This window comes from Canis lupus, chromosome 12 (assembly GCF_011100685.1).
Source record: "Canis lupus familiaris isolate Mischka breed German Shepherd chromosome 12, alternate assembly UU_Cfam_GSD_1.0, whole genome shotgun sequence".
Lineage (NCBI taxonomy): Eukaryota > Metazoa > Chordata > Mammalia > Carnivora > Canidae > Canis > Canis lupus.
In genome coordinates, this window is record NC_049233.1 from 41,412,544 (window position 1) to 41,431,931 (window position 19,388).

Below are 19,388 nucleotides of genomic sequence, written 5' to 3' on the forward strand. Positions count from 1 at the left end.
TCTTACGTATTTCATCATCAAAGATTTTGTCAAACTTCTAGGTTTTTGTTACAAATGAAAGAGTACTTTTCCACCTCCCCGCTCTCTGCACTTCTTATTCTAGAGATTCTGATACTTCTCTTTCATGATGTCTTTCCCACCCATTTTGTTAATGGTGATAAGATTGTTTTCACCCATAGGGCCAGTTCTCCTGTACTTTTTATCTCCTTGCTATTGAGTTAGCCCCTTCAGTGTTTATTCTTTTTTTTTTTTAAGATTTTATTTATTTATTCATGACAGACACAGAGAGAGAGAGGCAGAGAAGAGACATAGGCAGAGGGAGAAGCAGGCTCCCTGCAGGGGAGTCCAATGTGGGACTCGATCCCAGGACCCCAGGATCATGACCTGAGCCAAAGGCAGACACTTAACCACTGAGCCATCCAGGTGCCCCTTCAGTGTTTATTCTTAAACAAAAGCAGTTTGTGACTTCTTTAGTTCCTTGGGGTTTCTTTTGTTTTATTCCTTTTGTGTTTGTTTTGTTTTGGCTCTGAGGCCATCAAGATTTTATCTTTTTTTTTTTTTTTTCCATTAGAGTATCAAAATGGTCATCTGACAACCTTGAGTCTAAGCTTTGTCAAGAATTCAGGGTTGAAGTTCTTTTTGTTCAGAATCTGTTGGTTTCTGTTTTCAGTATTGAAGGGCAAATGACTCTCAAGCTCTTGCCTTTCTCCCTGTCTGAAAGATGTGAAGATAAGTAAAAACTAGATTTTCCAAGTAAACCTCTACTGAGTGAGTACCTGCTGTGTGCCAGACATTGTACCAAGCATGCCTTCTATTAAAGGGATTCAGGAAGGGCATTTACTCTTCCAGTGACCGGAGTTCGATTTCCCTTATTATCATGCTGATCAATGTACCCTAGCAGGCAGTGAGAATGATTAAGAAAATCTAGAGCCACACTGTCTTGTCACTTACCTAGTTGATAACAGAATCAGGAAAAGGACCCAAGTCTTCTACTTTGCGGTACAGTATTAGTCCGAAAACCAAAGAAGCTGAGATGTTTTGTCATTCTCTTTCACAAAGAAATCATTTTTTCACAAAACAAAGAGCTAATTGGAATTAAACTTTCTAAAAGATTCCAAATAATAATTCCAAAGAATGAAACCTTCACATAATCAGAATTTTTATAAATCAGAATTAAGATAAATGCTAAGCAAAAATACAAATATACCCATCTCAATGTTGCATAATTGGGCACATCACATGGAGCACTTTCTAATTGTTTTGCCTTCATTTTTATATTACCTCACAACCACCCCAAGTTGCTAAGTAGCAACATTAATATGGGACTAGCTCAGAATTTGCTATATTGTAATCAGCTTTGGTGACAGAAAAACCAGAAAGGATATGAATAAGGGGGATGGTTTTTCTCTACTGCCTGTACATAGAGCATGGGAAAATCTCTCTCTCTGCAGTGGATTCCAAATTCTTGCCAAAGGAACAATAGATCACATTTTTTGAAAAAAGGATCTTCATGCATGTGGTGAAGCCATTTTAAGCCTTTTTCTTTATAATACATAGCCATAAAAAGCCCCTGAAGAGAGATGCAGAGATAAGGAATAGGGAGAGGAAGTCAGCAATGTGAGTAAATGGGAAATTGATATTATCGTTAGGGAACTAGATATGGTTGTAAATCTATCGAATTACTAGATGAGAAAAGGTATTTGAATATTTGCCAAGAAGGGTTTCCAGTTAGCCACAAAGTACAGTAGAATACTTCCAGTTCTAAAGTCCCGTGTTTTTATTTTCCTCAGAAGTGGGCATTTCAGTGTTGACCCTTAAAAAATTTTGTACTGAATAAAGTGATATTTCTCCACAATTGCACCCCAAAAATGATCTGTTTGTATTGTATACTTTAACGTACTACCCTCATCCCTATATTGCTCCGTGTCTCATTATCAGCAGCTCCAGGATTTATCTCTGATGATATTTCTGATTCCCTGCAAGTGAACCCTGAGTTTACCTGGAGAATGTTGGACATCTCTGTAGCTACTCTTTTAGGTACTTGGTAAAATATAGTTATGTGAAATATCAAAACCGTATGTCACCGTCTTCCTGCCAAGGCTGGTCTGTTGGCTACCTGGCCACCTGGTTGCCCACCACTCTCCCTCACCCTGTTTGTTCTTCCTTCCTTGTGCACACTCCTCCTCCTGTGCTACAACCCCACCTGCTTTCTCTCCATCTCTGGATCCCACCAGGCTCTTTTCCATCTCTGTTGTGGTTCTTGGCACAGCTGGATACTCACGATTTTCAAATGCCACGTCCTCGGGAAACCCCTTCCTGAGCCCTCTGGAGAACTTGGAGCTCTAGCTCCCCATTACTACCTATCACAGACCCCTGCATACTTCCTTTCTAGCGTGTCCTCATACATATTTCCCCGACAAGAATATAAAACTCTGAAGATCGGGACATAAGAGGCTCGAAATCTTTGATGAATGACTGAACACATAAATTTTAAAATCAACATCACGGTCCTGAAGACTTCCTGGCAAAGGACATTTGAGCTGAATTTGGAAAGTGGATCGTGTGAAGATAGCAAGGGATGGAAAAATTCGGGAGTTGGAGAAGAGAGAGAGATTTTTGTAAAGGCAGTGTTCTAAAGTGGTAAGCTTCAGGGTGGAGGTGGGCCTGTGCATGTCTGTACTGGGCTGGGAGGGAAATAGAGATAAATAAAGCATAAGCTTTGGGGAGCCAGGAAAAGCTTTTAACTAGGGGAGGGCATGATCACAATAAATGGTGTGGCGTCTGGTAGATGAGTAAGACAGTGTTCAGTAATTGCTAAGGAGTGAAAATGTCCACACCCCAGTTCCTGTCTTGTTGATTTTTTGCCTCATCAGTGACTAAGCTCATTAATGCCCCAGAGTGAAATAGTCTAAGTTGAAAGTAGAACCATTTGGTTAGCAGCTATCTACTGAGGCCTACCCTGCGTTAGGCATCATACCTCTAAGACAAGGGGGCTGTGAAAAGCAGTGTGCGTGATGGCTTCCAGTGTTTGTTTTGCACACCTAAAATGAGGCACAAGTGAAGAGACTTAGCTATGATCTTGAATCAGTGAAGACAGAGCTGGCAACCACTTATCTCCTGAAATAGGAGAGAGATGCTATTTAATTTAATCAATGCAGCCAACTTATTTATTACCCTGCACAGTAATAATTACATATCAGGAAATAACCACATATAAGAACTACAACTATTCCAATGTGTGCTGCTTTTAAGAAACTCCAAGAGCTGGGTGGAAGCATATGTTGTTCTCATGTCAGTTTTGCTTCTGATCTGTCATTTGCTCCTTGGAGACCGATTTTCTTCTGCCTGGACCTCCACACATAACCCATTCCAGCTGTAACATCCTTAGATTATTTATGTCACAAATATTACCTTGTTTTGAAACTGAATTGGAGTCCAGTGACTGGTTTCCTATTTTTGCATTTATTTATAAAGTTGAATTCTAGTGAAACCATTCATCAGCAAACATACGTTAGTTTTGCACAAAACGTAGTATATTTTAGTCTTGAAACTAGTTCATGCCGTAATGGCCACAGAGAAGGAAACCATTTTTTAAAGAATATCAGTGTTCGAGCTGTTGCTTATTGATAGGGAGAGGGTAGTTGCCATAGCGATCTAACAGCCTCTGGAGGGAATGCGGTCATGGCCTTAAGCATCCGGAAACCCACCCAGTTTGGAGAGCCCCTCTGAAAAGAATTTCCTTCCATGGAAATGATTTGAGTTACTGAAATAAAAAGAGTTTAATTTCTGTAACTCAGGCCCATAGATTTGTTTTGCATACTTTCTCACTGTAATGAAAAGTATTTATAGTAAATACAGTATATATGATTTTCTTCAGGAATGAGGCTAAATGGATTGCATGTTAATTGTTCCATAAATATGTTCTCAGACATACACAGCAACTTTGACTTTTTTTCACGTGTGGAATAGAGCTTGAAAACCAGTTCAACAAGATGCTGATCAAATGCTCTTTATCACTGCTTGGGGATGTTCAGAGTTTCAGTGAGTAATCTTAGGTGTAAGAAACTTTCATGACATAGAGAAATCTGTTCAAGCTGTGCTGGGTGAAAATACTCATGTATAATACTCGTCTAACAGTAACATAAACCTGCAATCGGTAGTTCTGAATCCGAAATTGCTCGCAGGGCAGATTGATGTGTGAACACTGTATTTACAGGACCAAGACCGCACATTTGCTCTGCAGCTGTGTTTAATGGTTATCAGTTTGGCACGCAGCATGATTGTTTTGGAGGGAGAATAGACATTTCAGATCCCTTTTGGCAATTCTGAAGTAACTGAAGTACCTACTGCTGAAGTGAATCATATACAGACTTAATTAGATTTGCTACATAATTAGCATTTGAGAAAACCTAAGGAAAATCCTTTCGGGTTGGTGATTTGTTATGTCAGACATATAAGCGTGCTCATTCAGGGGACTGGGAATTGAAAATGATGAAATGTTAATGCATCATAACCCAGATATATTATATACATATACAATTTTTTTAACTGAGCTTTTAAACGTGATATTTTCTCGGGGATGTCTGAAGTTCTTGTCCGAGACAACCGAGACCTGTTTCCATGTGTGGGGATGGACCCGTCTGCACACAGCCATGTCCACTTGGTGGCACTTATGTGTGTGCAACTAGCTTTACACCTATATCGAGAGCCCATGGCTATTTAATAAACACCCCAGTGCCAGCTGTGGAGTCTGTGCCAATAACCACTAATTGAACCCAGTGAGTAGAATCTGAGACAGGGAGACCCCATACCGCACTTAAATTTACATTTTAATTTGAGATTAATTCAATTGTAGAGTGCCTTATCTATTGTCTGCTGTTTTAATTGCAAAAAAAAAAAAAAGAATTTAATCTTATTCTCAAAAGACATTTCTTTAAATACTCCAGGAATTTCCTTCTGTAGTTTTAGAGTTCTACAAAAGTGAGTTAAGCATGGAGAATAGCTATAAAATATTTACTACAAGGAGAAGGTTAAATTTCATATTCTAATTTAAGGCTCGGATAAAACTTGTAACCCATGTTTATTTAAAATATTTTCCTACTCTACCAAAAAGCTGCATATTCTTATCAAATTACTTAGCTACTTAAGTTAAATCTAGATTTTCCCCATAGATAAGGAAATGAAGCAAGTTTCATTTCCTGGTGAACCACTTAACTGATTTTCTTGACTCTTAAAGTAGAAGAAACTTCTGGGACACCTGGGTGGCTCAGCTTGAGCATCTGCCTTTGACTCCAGAGTGTGATCCTGCGGTCCTGAGATCGAGTCCCACCTCGGGCTCCCAACATGGAGCCTGCTTCTCCCTCTGCCTGCATCTCTGCCTCTCTCTCTCTCCCTCCATGTCTCTCATGAATAAATAAATAAAATCTTAAAAAAAAAAAGAAAGAAACTTTCAACTTAAAGCCCACCATTGGTTGAACATCTTCGTTTCTTTCTCAGAATTCAAAGTGCGCTTCATGACTCAATGTGGCAGTTATGGCCGGCACTCAAGCAAAGTTCCACTCATGTCTTTCCTTTCTCTCAATTTCCCATTTTCTCCCCAACAAATATTTAAAAGAAACCAAACCTATAAGTCCGAGCTTACCCTACTGTGACTCTAGAGACCCATCTCTTCCCTAATAACCACTGGCTCCCAAAGACCCTGACTGCTAAAGCTTTTTATTAAAAAAATATGTATTGATTGGACTTGCATAAACAAGAAGATGATTCTACCAGTTTCTCTTTCACAGCTATCATGGTAGTAATACATATAAATTTTGCCTTCTATCCAAACAGTACTCTCTTGCTCACTTTTAGATCTAAAGCCCTGACAGCATGCCCAAGAGAAAGCAGACCAGCTGGTTCAAATACCGACAGAACGGTGACGGAACTTGTGTGGTCAGGGTCACCTCACTTAACCTTTGTCAGTCTCTCTTCACTTGTCACCACCCCATAGAGTTGTTGAAAGGCTTGAGACTATATAAATAATCATACTTGTTTATTATTAAATAAGAATATCTCTTTGGTTACTATTTAGTTAACGTCTGGCTTTTTTGTTCTCTGTACGCATGTACAGATTCCTTTTTCTGAAGTGATAGGCATATGAACAAATACATTCCTTTTCCTGGAGGCATCCCTGTTGTTTCTCAGGATATTCACCAGGACTTGTAGATTGAACACAGAGTTATTTGTGTCCGCATGTGCTTCTACACCTGTGGTATATGACCAGTAAGGAAACTTCTGTGATTTCTCTGGGGGAATCTGTGCTATGCGTTGTAGCCTGATTCCCAATCAAGGGACCTGATGGAATTTTTGTAGAGTTCGTCCTCAAATAAGTAGATAAAAAAATAGGAAATAAGTACTTTGGTCCATCTAAGTAAACTGTGTGAACATCACCCTTTTATAGAAACTCTGTAAATTTAGTCATCTAAAAACAGTAACTTTGACATTTTTAATATTATAATTTTGCACTCATCTATAAAAGTATCCAGAGCCAGGTCCTAGTTATGAACCACCTTTCACTAGTGTATCTGTAGTTTTGTCATGCTTATTAGAAGTTTGTCCACAGTGAGCATGCAACATAGATTTTGTGAGAATTGGATTCATTGTATCAGCACACAATTTACCCAATTATGGGCATAAAAAAGGAGGCATGTGTATTTTTCCTCTAATTCTGAAATATCTCTCGATTCTTGAAATTCTGAAAATGTGTATATGCAGATACATAGACACTTAATCTGAAAAGTTTCTTTGTAAGAAATGTTATGCAACTTTAAAGGTAGAAACATAGATATGTAAATGCAGCAAAGAGGAAAATATATTTTGCGTTCTGCATTATATTTTAATTGGATGCAGACAGTAATCACAAGTGCTAGGTTTGTTTTAATGAAAAGGTTAAACTCATTGTATTAGCAAAAGTCATCTACATGTAAATAATGAGAGCACTAACAAGCCTTTTCTTACTTAGGTCAGAGATTCCTGCCAAAAACTTGTTTCCTTTGTTAATTTGTTCAATTATTAAATTTCAGGAGTGCTACTACTACTAGGATCCAATTAACAAAATTTTGACTAGATCTCCCTAATAATTGGTGATAGCCTTAGAACATTTATTTCTGCTGTGCAGAAATAGTAGTGAAATTATAGTGATCTAGTCACCAGAATTAAATTGCTGAAAAACAACTTGGTCTGATTTATTCATTCAGCAAAACCAAGCTTAAAGGCTGTGTTGCTATGACACCCAAGATTAACTTTAAAAAAAGTGTGTTTAATTTCAATAAAAACATTGACATATCTCTTTTGGCATTATGTAGATAAAGTTGATCTTTTCCTTGCCTTTTTTACATTTAGCAAGTTGGTTTAGTATTTATGCACAAACACAAACTAGAAATTTGACACTTAAAGAGAAAGAAAAAGCAGTAACAAAAAATAAACTTTATATTGTAACAAGAGATCATTCATAAAATAGCAGCTAGTTTAGCCCTCATTTCTTTATCCAGCTTCTCAAACTTTTTTAGAAAGATGGTGTCAGATAAGGGGAAATCACTTTATTCAAGTAGTTTCGTTTTGTGATTAGTCTGGAAAATTAAAATCAGGTTGCAAAATTGGGACAGTGGCAAATCCCAATAGAAATTTTTCTAGTGCAGGTTCAGTTCCCCAAATCCTACAAGAATATATTTCCTGTGTCACGAGACAAAAGAATCATCAGGTTGCTGTAGCCAGAATTGATTTCTGCCTCCCGAGCACCATTTGGTGGGATTAGAATGCTATAGGAATAATTTTATGGAAAAAAACAATCAGAAAAACCAAATGTTTTGTCAGATCATTGAAAGTTGCTTAATAGGAGTATTTGAAGTTTCCTGCAAATACAAAAGCAAGAATCCTACCTGACAGAGAGAGGTTTGTTCATGAGATGACCCAGTGCTGCACGTCGCTTATGTTTATCATTATGCACCCACATTCTCAGGAAATTCCACTTTCAAACTTTGCTGCTGCCGATGCTTGCTTCTATAGGGAAGAATTCTGAACTATAAAATTTGAGAGCTTCAGCGTCTGTGGAAATTTGAGAGCATTGCCTTTTTTTCCCCTCTCTATTGAATATAAATTGTTTTAACAAAAGCATTGTAGCCATAGTACATTATAATGTCAGAATTTGCCCATAGTATGTCTGAAAAGAATTTTAACTTTAGCTTTTGAACTTGTAAAGCCTCAGGATATCTTTGGAGATTAAGTGCTGCAAATAAATACGATGTTTATTTGCAAGAAGATTTAAGGAAGAAAGGACTGTTTTTGGGCTGCTGTTCTCACCGTGCTTTTCAGGTGAAAGTGGCGCGGCAGTTTGGGTCACAGCTCAAGACTATCTGGGGGAAAGCTCAAAAGCAGAACCAAACCTTTACAGGTTTTACCTGGAAAACCTAAGTGGTTTGGATGGGGTGTGAGTTTTACCTATGTGGTTGCTAATTTAGTTTTTATGAAAAGCAAAACGAATTAGTGTTTATAAAGTAGTTAATATAGTCCCAAGGCAATAATGAACACTATGTACTTTCTTAAAAAGTGATCTTAGATAAAACATTATAAATTATAGAAATGAGTTATCACTTACTTTCACTTATTTCTGATTTTAAAACAGTGAAATTTAAAAAACCATCATTCTGAGGATAAAAAATTCCTATTATGTAATAAATGGTTGATTTTAAAATATTTTGATTTTAAAATTTGTTCTACTTCAGTTTCTACAGTTTATCTATTGAGATTCATAGATAATTATATGTTAACATGTTTATATTTTAACACAACTATAGACTTTGAGCCATGAATCATTTCTGTACATGTTTTAATATCATACTCCAACTTTGTTTTAGGTAGCCAAACTATATCCAGGGGAACCCATTTAGTTCAGAAATAATATTTCTAACTTCAGAAAATAAGCTTCCATTTTAAATCTGGAATTTGAATTTAAATGAAAATCCTAATTTGGAATTCAGTTCCATTCTTTAGCTAAAGAAATTGCAGAAAACAAAAATTGTACCAGATTGCCAGTAATTTGGATTAAAGAGGGAGAGATGGAATTTTTTTTTAAAGTCCTCAGATACAGAAGACATTTCAGTGAAGTTAAATGAGAGAGAGCTCAGCTTTTAATTTAGTCAAGACCATGATTTTATATAGAAGCTTTGCTGAAATAGCTGGGCTTGACTGTAATGTTTTAGGTCTTATAGAAAGCTGGATAAAATTATATTATTCATATACTGTTTCACTTAGTTACACTGGTTCAACTGTATTTTAAAAGTGAGAGACTTCATATCACCAAGTATTTGTTGAATGCATCTCATGTGCATATGGTATCAGAAAAATAAAATAAAGATAGCTCTGATGTTTGAGGGCAGATTAGGAACTGTGCTGCCTGAAGAATTAATTTCATAGGTCTGTGCTATGTAGAAAATTGATATAGCCTAATATGTCTTCTAAAAAGCTAAGTTTTAAAAACATGATAACATACTATTTAAATGATTAGCTTAAATGAAAAATCATATTTTACATTAGTAAAAGTTGTATTTACTTAATTCAATAATGAAATTAATTTGGAGCTGCTGGCATGGTGCCTTCACAGGTTTCTGTGACTCATTTGCTAAGGAAGTGTGATTCAAGGCACCAGAATCATTTTTTTCTCATCTGCTAAAGCTCATGTTTTGGCTATGGGCATGTTTCATGGCAGATTTAAAACAAATTTAAAACAAATATAATCTGATAGTATCGGGGAACTGGGGGGATGTCTAGCCTTACATAGATAAGACTATTCAACTTATAATCAAAATATAAGTCTCTAAGTTCATTGACTTTATAACTATCAGGTTTACAACATTTGGTATATTGGGTTTTGTTTGTTTATTTGTTTTTTTTTTTTGTATTTTTAGAGTTTAACTCTTGCACTGCTCATTATGACCTCTAGACAACTAATTGAACTTAGAAGCAAGATTTCTGTTGTTTTATAGTTAATTTAATAGTTTAACTAAATTAGGACTAAATGGTATTGGAATTTAGGTTTAAAATTAAGCACATCCACAAATCATTTCTTAATTTTTTTTCTCCTAGAGAAGAAATGATAACTCTGTGATCTCTGTGTCTATTTGGTGCTCATTACATTTATAGCTTAATTTATTACCCCCATTCTGTCCTCCCTCAGAAACAAAATATATTCTTATAGTTTAAATGGGTTTATTGGCAGCATATGATTATATGATGTATTCTGGACTTTTTTGCTTGCAAAATAATTTACAAATCCATTTTCTGAGCTATTACTTTGAAATTAAGTTGTGAACTGCTGTTTCTCCTTGTTCCCAGGAGGAATGTGAATTTTGATTTATCAGGTAACCCTGTAGGCAATGTGTACCTATTTTGACTTGTGAGGTATGTCCCATTATAATGTCCTGCTTTTTTGACTTTCCATTAAATGTTTAGAAAAATATGTTTTTCAGGAAAAATTAAGTAATTTAATCAGCCCATATCAGCTATAAAAAGTAGGAACATATATAAAAGACCTAGGTTTTCTTATCTCACTTTAAACTTTTCTTCATAACTTTCTAACTCAAGGTGATATGTGGTCTTAACACAATAGGCTGTATCCAACTTTCTGTCATTAGAAGAACTGAATAAAAATTATTCCAAAATTGTTCCCAGAAAGAAATTCGAGCCTGGGATTGCCTTGAACTAAGAAACAAAAACAAAATGATTACTTTAAAAATAAATGATACAGAGTGGTGGTCTTTTATTTGACTGTTTTTCAAAGTATGTATGCTTTGATTACATGCAATTATGTTGGGCTCTTTTACTTGTAGCCAGCCATAGCTAACTGACAGCCTAATTTGCTATATAGTAGCAGTGCTTGGAAATTTTGTGCCTTGGGGGGAGGGGAGGTAGATTTTTTTTTTTTTTTTTTTTTTTAAACCATTTCCAGACCTCTTGCTTCCTCACCTAGCCCCAGGATCTGTCTTTGTGACCCCAGGAACTGGCAATTGGTATCCAGGCTCCCTGATGCCCACCAGGGGGCAGCACCTGGACCCTCCCTTTCCCTGAGGCCTGTGCGCAGCCGGGCTGCTCCTAACCTCAGTGATTCCCTCCCTCCTTCCTCCTATACAGCATTTACTTATTATTGGCATTTCCTTACATTTTTTAAGGCTTAGTAGGTCTCCAATAAAGCATAGCTGTTCAGACACAGTGCTATAAGGGATGTTACTTCTTAGTGTTGACTGTTCCGTGTACCAGAATCTTTTCCTCACTGATGATTTAATCTATAATTTCAAACACCTTGTGTTTATTGTAACTTGGAATCTTAAGAGGGAAGCAAACACCTAGCAATTATTGAGCACTATGTTATGTCAAGCTTGAAAGTAGGTACTCTTTATACGCTACTGCACAATCTGGAGAGGCGAATGGACCTTTAGCAAAATAGAGTTACAAGACAATAGGATAATGTAATATAATAGCAGAATTTTTAATACCTCTAGTTTTCTGTAGAGTAGCCAGAGGCTCTGAGGAGTTAAATCATAGGAAAACAAGTTAAATCATAGTATTCCCTTCAAATAGAATTCCAAATTCCATGCTGTATCAATTATGTTATACAGCTTTGCCATAAAAACAATGAAAAGATTTGTGGAGAATGACCAAAGCCACAGTGTTGTGTGCCCGAAATTGATTTCAGTGCTGTGACTTCTGCAACATAGGGATGGGAGAATTTATGGTTGATATACTTAAAACTTGAATGGGGAGATGAGGTTAAGTGCCGAGAGATCTTGAGTGATCCCACGAAAGCCCTCATATATACATACTTACATATACACAGTATATAATCTTATTACATTCACCAAAACATGGGAATAAATGCAGCATATGTAATTTTTAAAAACTGATTGATAATTTTAGTTTTCCTAAAATAGTAATGGATCCTCTTGTAATTAATTTTTACTTACTCCCTCTTACCTGCTAAAAAATATACAGGATCTCTGTGCTTTTCAATTTCCATAAGACACGTAAGACTTTGTTTTGTTACAGAAAAGAGGCAAATAAAGAATTTATGTTGCTTGCGTTTGTGGTTTTTACAATATGGAATTGTCATTTCAGATTGTCAGCTTCCTTTTCTGGTTATAATATGCATAGCAACCCAGATGGCTAATATATAAACAACCTGATGCTTATTTAAATTGCTTAGGATAGCTCAGGAGGCTGCTAAGACCTGGGACCATCTGTTTATTGCTCTGTTACTTCTAGGCTTAAGTGTGTGCTTTCAACTTCTTCACATGTCTCAGCCTCTACCTTCCTTATATATACACTGAAGAGTCTTAGACTGAATTTAACCCATCATACCTCTTGAGGCACTGTTCTAAAACCTAATCCCAGCCTGCCTTTTTCATCATTCCTTTTTATTCCTATTTTATTTGAGTTTTTCCTGTTATTACTATCCTCAGTAGTCACTTTGCAGAAGAATAACTAGGAATATGGGCTTTGTAGTCAGGTTGGAATCTTAATTGGCTATGTATGTAGCTGTTTGACCTGGGAAAGTTCTTTCACCTTGATTTCCTCATCTGTGAAATGAAATATAATACCTACCTCATAGATTTGTTAGAATGATTAACCAAGATAAAATATATGTACCATTTGCTACATCATAAGTACTGGGTACTATTATTAACATTGTTTTAGAAAGAAAATTTTCATAATGACCAAAAGATATTCAAAAGTAAATTTAGAATATCATATACTAGAATTTCATACAACAGTCTTTTGGAGGGAATATCTGTTTCTCTTTAAGAATCTGATTATTTATGTGGAAGCACACACCACAACAAAATGTATGTAGGAATTACTGAGTGATTGCAGTCAGTAGGGTTCATTTATACTCCCTTTTCACTGGATGCATGGCAAAACTTTGGACCATGAATAGCTGGAGAGAAGTTTCTCTTGGCACCTGTATGGGTTCCCTTCTGATGTCCCTAGTTACATATTAGACTGTAAGCTGCTCTGGAACCTCACATTCACATCTATAATGGTTCCACATACAAGCTCCTTAGAGAGACCAGAAACTGACACTTCCCATATTAACCCCTATGAGGACATGGCCTGTAATCCTCACAACCCTGTGGATTAGGTCATTATTTCTACCTAATTTTATGTGAATTACTATTTCCAAATCAGAAATCATCAGAGTTTTTAAAATAAGAGTGTTCTTACACAGTTAAGGAAAAGAAAAATATGATTAATCTGGACAGTCTTGGAAATTCAGGGTACATGGTTACTATAGTAATTATGGTATCATAATATGGTATATAATAGAGATATGTATTTTCTGGAGGATTAATGTGGTATGTTGACCTATAAATCTGCCAATGAGATTCAAATATTCCTTTTAAGTGTGTGTGTGTGTGTGTGTGTGTGTGTGTATACAGCTTCTGTATGAAAAAATAGGTTAAACAAGGATGCCCTGTTTTGATGGTTCCCCAAAGAACCATATAGCGACATACAAATCATTTGTATATGAACTAACTCAGTAGGAAGTCACTCTGTGTAGTTGCTTGACCCGAACATCTTTTTTTTTCTGAAATCTTTAAAAGAAGTTTTAGCACAAGGCTGTGGAAGTAAAAACTTAAGTCTCTTTAATAATAAATACTTCAGTTAGCAAAGAATTAGGATGTCAAATGGTATCATTTGGTCAGGGCATATCCTTATAAAACTGAATCATAGTCCTCTGTTAACATATTTTTCTGTTATCTTCCATGATTTTTAAAATATGTCTTATATACAGTACTTTAAAATACTTTAATTCCACTTACTGTATAGTAATTGTTTCCAAATTAAGGAAATGTTACATATAAAGTTACAAAACTAACATAAAATGGTAACTTTTATTCACATAAGAAGGTGATTCTTTACTCTTTTATATCAATGCTATTTAATTACAAAAGTAACACTGTTTCATAAAAACTCTAACAGTACATATAAGGTATAAAGTAGAGTCCTTTCTACCTCTTTGCAACTCCTGGCCTCAGAGGGTGACTGCCAGTTTTAGTTCAAGTGTGACCTTTCAGACATTTTTCTGTGCCCATGCAAACACACAGGTGTATCTTGTAAAGAGTGATTGTAAAATTCTTGAGGAATTAGGAGCAGTGTTATTTGGGGGAAAAAAAAAAAGTTTGATGATGGTAGTCATTATGTTAAAAGGAGTCATTTTCACAAACACTGGCAGATCATTTTGTTGTAGCCTCAGCTTTCCACTATTTTATAACAGGTGTAAAGTGTAAAGTCAAGGGCATTTAGTGAAATGTTTTACCTTTGATTTTCTGTACTTTACAGTTTGACCATGGGTAGTTTATGAAGAGTACATATTCAGGGAAGATGGAAAAACAGCCTGTGTCAACTAAACTAATAAAACAGAGCTAATCCCATATCAACAATTTAAATCCTTTTAAAATTATTTGTTGCAAACAAGAAACAATCCACCAATCTATCTTTTTTTTTTAAAAAAAAAGCTTATTAGTGGAATTTCTTAGGTAATTCTTGTAGTGTTCTCAAGTTGTTAATGAAGATTTCCTGTAGCTAAGAAAAACCAACACTATAAATCATAGGGGTTATGGGGGCAGTGGTTATGGGTTGTTATCCAACTGTAAATGGCTAGTTGGATCTCTTCGATGCTAATTTGTCCTGTTCTCAGGCCCTTGCTGCCCTGTTATGTTTGTCACTTGAAGAAATATGCACAGAGCATAGGTAGTAAACATGAGGTATCAGGATTCCTGCATTTAAAAATTTCTGCTTGAATGAAAATTTTAGAATATAACAATAGCCAAACTATGGAAAGTATCCATTGACTGATGAATGGATAAAGAAGATGTGGTATATACATATAATGGAATATTACTTACCCATAAAGGGAATGACTTCTTGCCATTTATAACAATATGGATGGATCTAGAGAGTATTATATTAAGTGAAGTAAGTCAGAGAAAGGTACCATATGATTTTAATCGTATGTAGAAATTAAAAAACAAAACAAATGACCAAAGAGAGAGAGAGAGAGATGGATGCAAATCAAGAAACAGACTCTTAACTTTAGAGAACACAGAGGGAGGGAGGGTAGGGGGGATGGATGAAATTGGTGATGGGGACTAAGAAGGGTACTTGTTTGGATGAGCACCTGGTGATACCTGGAAGTGTTGAATCACTATATTGTACACCTAAAATGAATTTTATACTGTATGTTAACTGGAATTTAAGTAAAATCTTAAGGAGTGCCTGGGTGACTCAGTTGGTTAAGCATCTGCCTTTGGCATAGGTCATGATTCAGGGTTCTGGGATCAAGCCCCCCAATTGGCCTCCTTGCCCCATGGGAAGCCTGCTTCTCCCTCTCCCTCTGCCTGCCCTCCCCCTACTTGTGCTTACTCTCTCTCTGTCATATAAATAAAATCTTTAAAAATAATTAAATAAGTAAAAAAAAGCATTGTGTTAAGCAAATTAAAATAAAATACAGTTAAGTAAAATACATAAGGAAAGGTGGACCTCTGACTTTTTCTAAAGGAAGGTAATATAGAAATAGGGGCATAAAAACCGTCAGTTTTTTCTTTGGGGGGGGGGTTTAAGTATAGTTGACACAACATTATAGGGTACAATTTAGTGATTTGACAAGTTTATACATCATGCTACTTCACAGGTGTAGCTACCATCTGTCCCATTACATCACTATTACAGTATCATTACCTGTATTCTTGTACTCTGCTTTTTATTCCTATGACTTAACTATTCTATAATTGGAGACCTGCATTTCTCTCTCCCTGTCACCCATTTTGCCCAACTCCCCACCCACCTCCCCTCTGGCAACCATCAGCAGAAACCTAAGATTTTATTTGAGGTAATAGCTGTGAAAAGTAATGTTAATATCATTTTCATAGGAATAGTTTAATCACATATCTCTCTTTAGATTTTTTTTTAACTCTCTAAAAATTTTATTTTCAGGTTTGAATTGGTCACCTGAATAACTTTTTTCTTCTAAGGATAATTTCCTATAGAATTCTTCAAGGATGGTTGGTAGTTTACATTTTTGATTCAGAGCTCTAGCCTCATGGAGTTCATTGTTTCTCAGGAGAGACAAATATCTGGGCAATTACAGCGGATCTTGCCAAGTGCAGTACCGTAAGAGCTCAGGGCAGAAACCCCTCTTATCAGTAGTGCCACCAGGGAAGGATTCCCAGGCAGTGGTGACTCCTAACATGATATCTGAGAGATGTGCACACATCAGTCAGGCAAAGAGCGATGGGCTTTGGGCAGTGAATTGGCCATGGACCTATCAGCATCTACAAAAGCTTGGCCATGAGAGAATGCAGAGCACAGTTAAGTAACTGGTAGAGAAGTTCAGCCTGACTGTAGAGTAATTAGAAATATTTATTAAGAAAGTAATGCATGTCCATTGTATATAAGATTTGAAAAATACAGGACACAAGAGAAAACATATACCACCACTAATTTTAAGCTGCAGAGTTTCCTATAAACATTTTGTTATGATTTTGTCATGCATAACATTTGTATTTGTAGGACAACGTCTTTGGTATAGTCCCAGTTAGGCTTAAACAAGAGATACGTATGGAGGCATAGATGCAGACGCATGTACAAAAACATTTTAAGTAAAATTGGGATCATGTCAAACATGCTGTGTGTTACTTTATTTTTTAACTTTTTTTTTACATTATAATATACTTAATTATTTTAATGCCCTTAGAAAGAATTACATTTTGAGTGGAAATGTTTCATCTCTGTGAATAAAAAGAAACATTCTTGAAGTTAACTATATGTATTCTTCTCTGTAGGAAGAATGCTTCCTGAATCTAGAGGCTCCTATATCAAGAGTATGTGGGTATGACACACCGTTCCCTCACATTTTTGAGCCATTCTACATCCCAGACAAATGGAAGTGCTATGATGCCCTTCGAAAAATGATCAACTATTGACCGTATTGGTAAGTCTGCTCTGCATTTTTGAGAAAGCTAGCATATGCCACTCACATGAATGTGCTGTTAACCAAGAGCCATTGTCATCAGTGTGTTGGCAATTTCTGAAACAAAATGTGGATTTAAGAAAAAAAATTCAAATTTACAGTGATAAATTTATTTACATTTAATAGAAACGCATCAGGTATATGTTTATCTGATATCTATAAGACAGATGTATGTATATATTGAGTAATCAGTGAAGATGAAGATGCTCTGTACCATGGTTTGATTGTAAATACACCTTACTCCACTCTTCCAACTTTATCCTCATTTCTCTATATTTTTATCAGCTATCTAAACTGTTCACGAATAGGGTTAATTTCTGTTATTTAAAAATGGTTTTGGGACACATGGGTGGCTCAGCGGTTGAGCAACTACCTTCAGCTCAGGACATGATACCAGGGTCTGGAGATCAAGTCCCTGCAAAGAGCCTGCTTCTCCCTCTGCCTATGTCTCTCTCTCTGTCTCTCATGAATAAATAGAATCTTTAAAAAAATAAAGGTCCTTTGAGCACTAATAGTTTAGACTCCAATGAATTTAAACTATATGAAATTTGCCTTTGTATTTAAAAAAAAAAAAAAGGTTTGTTAAGCAGGAAACCTATTTATTGCGGATAGGGAGGTTTTTACTTAAAAGAAAAATCCAGCGCCACTACCATTTCCAGAATCCTTTTTGGAAATTGAATGTTTTTAAATTGTGAATAATGAATGATATTTGTTTATGATGATTTTCTATGCCATGCTTATCTGCCTCTTCAGCAGTGTTATTCTAGCAAAAATGAATATCATTAAAGACTGTTTAGTTTTCAGAATTTTAATATAGAAGTTGCTAGCATTGACATGCTGTTTCATTTTATCTTGGCATTTTTGAAATGCATAGATAGGATTGAATTTTACATTTAATATTTTAATATTAACATGTCATATTTACATTTTAATATTTAGATTGTCTAAAAATAGCAACAATAATACATTTTGAAGAACTGCCATCTTTTTAAAAAAAAAGATTTTATTTATCTATTCATGAGAGACACAGAGAGGCAGAGACATAGGCAGAGTGAGAAGCAGGCTCCCTATGGGGAGCCTGATGCAGGACTTGATCCCAGGACCCCGGGATCACGACCTGGGCCAAAGGCATATGCTCAACCACTGAGCCACGCAGGTGCCCCAAGAACTACCATCTTTCAAAGAAAAGGGGGAGAATAGGTTCTGTGTAATAACATAGGCCTATACTTTTTAAAGATAAGAAATACTATAATTCTTGAATTCTATGTATGAGGAGTAGTAAACCTACCTCATCTCATATCTTTAAATTGTATAGGTAGAGAAAATAATATCCCCATCTGCCACTATGATCCCCACATTTTTGCAGTTCTATTTTGAGAATGTTGCAGATGTAAGTTCGGGCCATTAGTCCACATGTCCTTGGCGTTCTCTCAGACATACAGAGGTAGATACTGTATATCTGGCATCCTCTTAATATCTATAAAAGCAACTGGCTTCTACAGTAGGTCACACTTATGACTAGTTAGAGAAATACCATATTTGTTGTCCATCTTGGCTCCTTCTATGGACTGTGCATAATGGATAGCCAAGGTAATAATAACGCGTGGCTATAGTATTTAGGTGCTGGTTTAAATTTGGGTCTATATTTCTTTTTAAACCTAAAAAATACTTAAGCCTATCATGAAAACATGATAGAAGAATAGTTTTTCTATGTGTCAAGCTAAATATGGCATTAAGGAGAATAGTCATGCATCTGAGAAATCTATATTTAATTCGTGGTGGCCAGAATGTCTATAATTGTTATTGATTTCTTTTACAGAAAAACTGGAAGATTGTGACTAGATACGGAAATATTTTTCTGAAAAAAAAATTTTTTTTTATTTCCTCAGACTTCTCTCTTCTTGAAAATAGAGTTTTTATGAACTGAACCACCTTGGATATTGGCTGAAAATTTTAAATTAATTATTGTATTAACACATATGAATTGATGATTTCCATTAAGAGTGTCTCAGATTAACTTTTTAAAATGTTTCACTTGGTAGTCCTATAAATTCCATTTAATTACATCTGTAAATATTGGGTGTGGGATAGTATTCAATAAAGCAAAATCAGATTGGCCTCAGGTTGTGTGTCCTTTTTTTTTTTTTTTCATTAGCTAAAAGAATTTTCATCAAAGTAATAGATTAACTTGTTGATTAAATCTGAATAAAATTAAAATGTTTAGAAATGCTGATTTTCAGCTTCAATATGTTTGGTATAGTTCTTTATGGTTAAGATAGTTGGATGTTGGTGAAACTTCTGCGATATTTTTCCTCATTCTTCCCTC

At 35.7% G+C, this 19,388-nt stretch overlaps 1 protein-coding gene across 4 annotated transcripts in view; it reads left to right on the forward strand.

The window, feature by feature from the left end:
* BCKDHB (branched chain keto acid dehydrogenase E1 subunit beta) overlaps positions 1 to 19,184 on the forward strand; it is a 214,935-nt gene extending 195,751 nt beyond the window's left edge. For 2 of the 4 annotated variants that reach the window (XM_038554608.1, XM_038554605.1), the window contains 2 exons: positions 16,875 to 17,023; positions 18,882 to 19,181. In XM_038554608.1, the coding sequence (XP_038410536.1) occupies positions 16,875 to 17,015 (141 nt within the window). In that variant the 3' untranslated portion in view covers positions 17,016 to 17,023; positions 18,882 to 19,181. Of the gene's footprint in view, positions 1 to 16,874; positions 17,024 to 18,881 lie in introns of those variants that run through there. The other 2 variants (XM_038554606.1, XM_038554607.1) reach the window with 2 other exon arrangements.
* Positions 19,185 to 19,388: the final 204 nt, after the last annotated feature.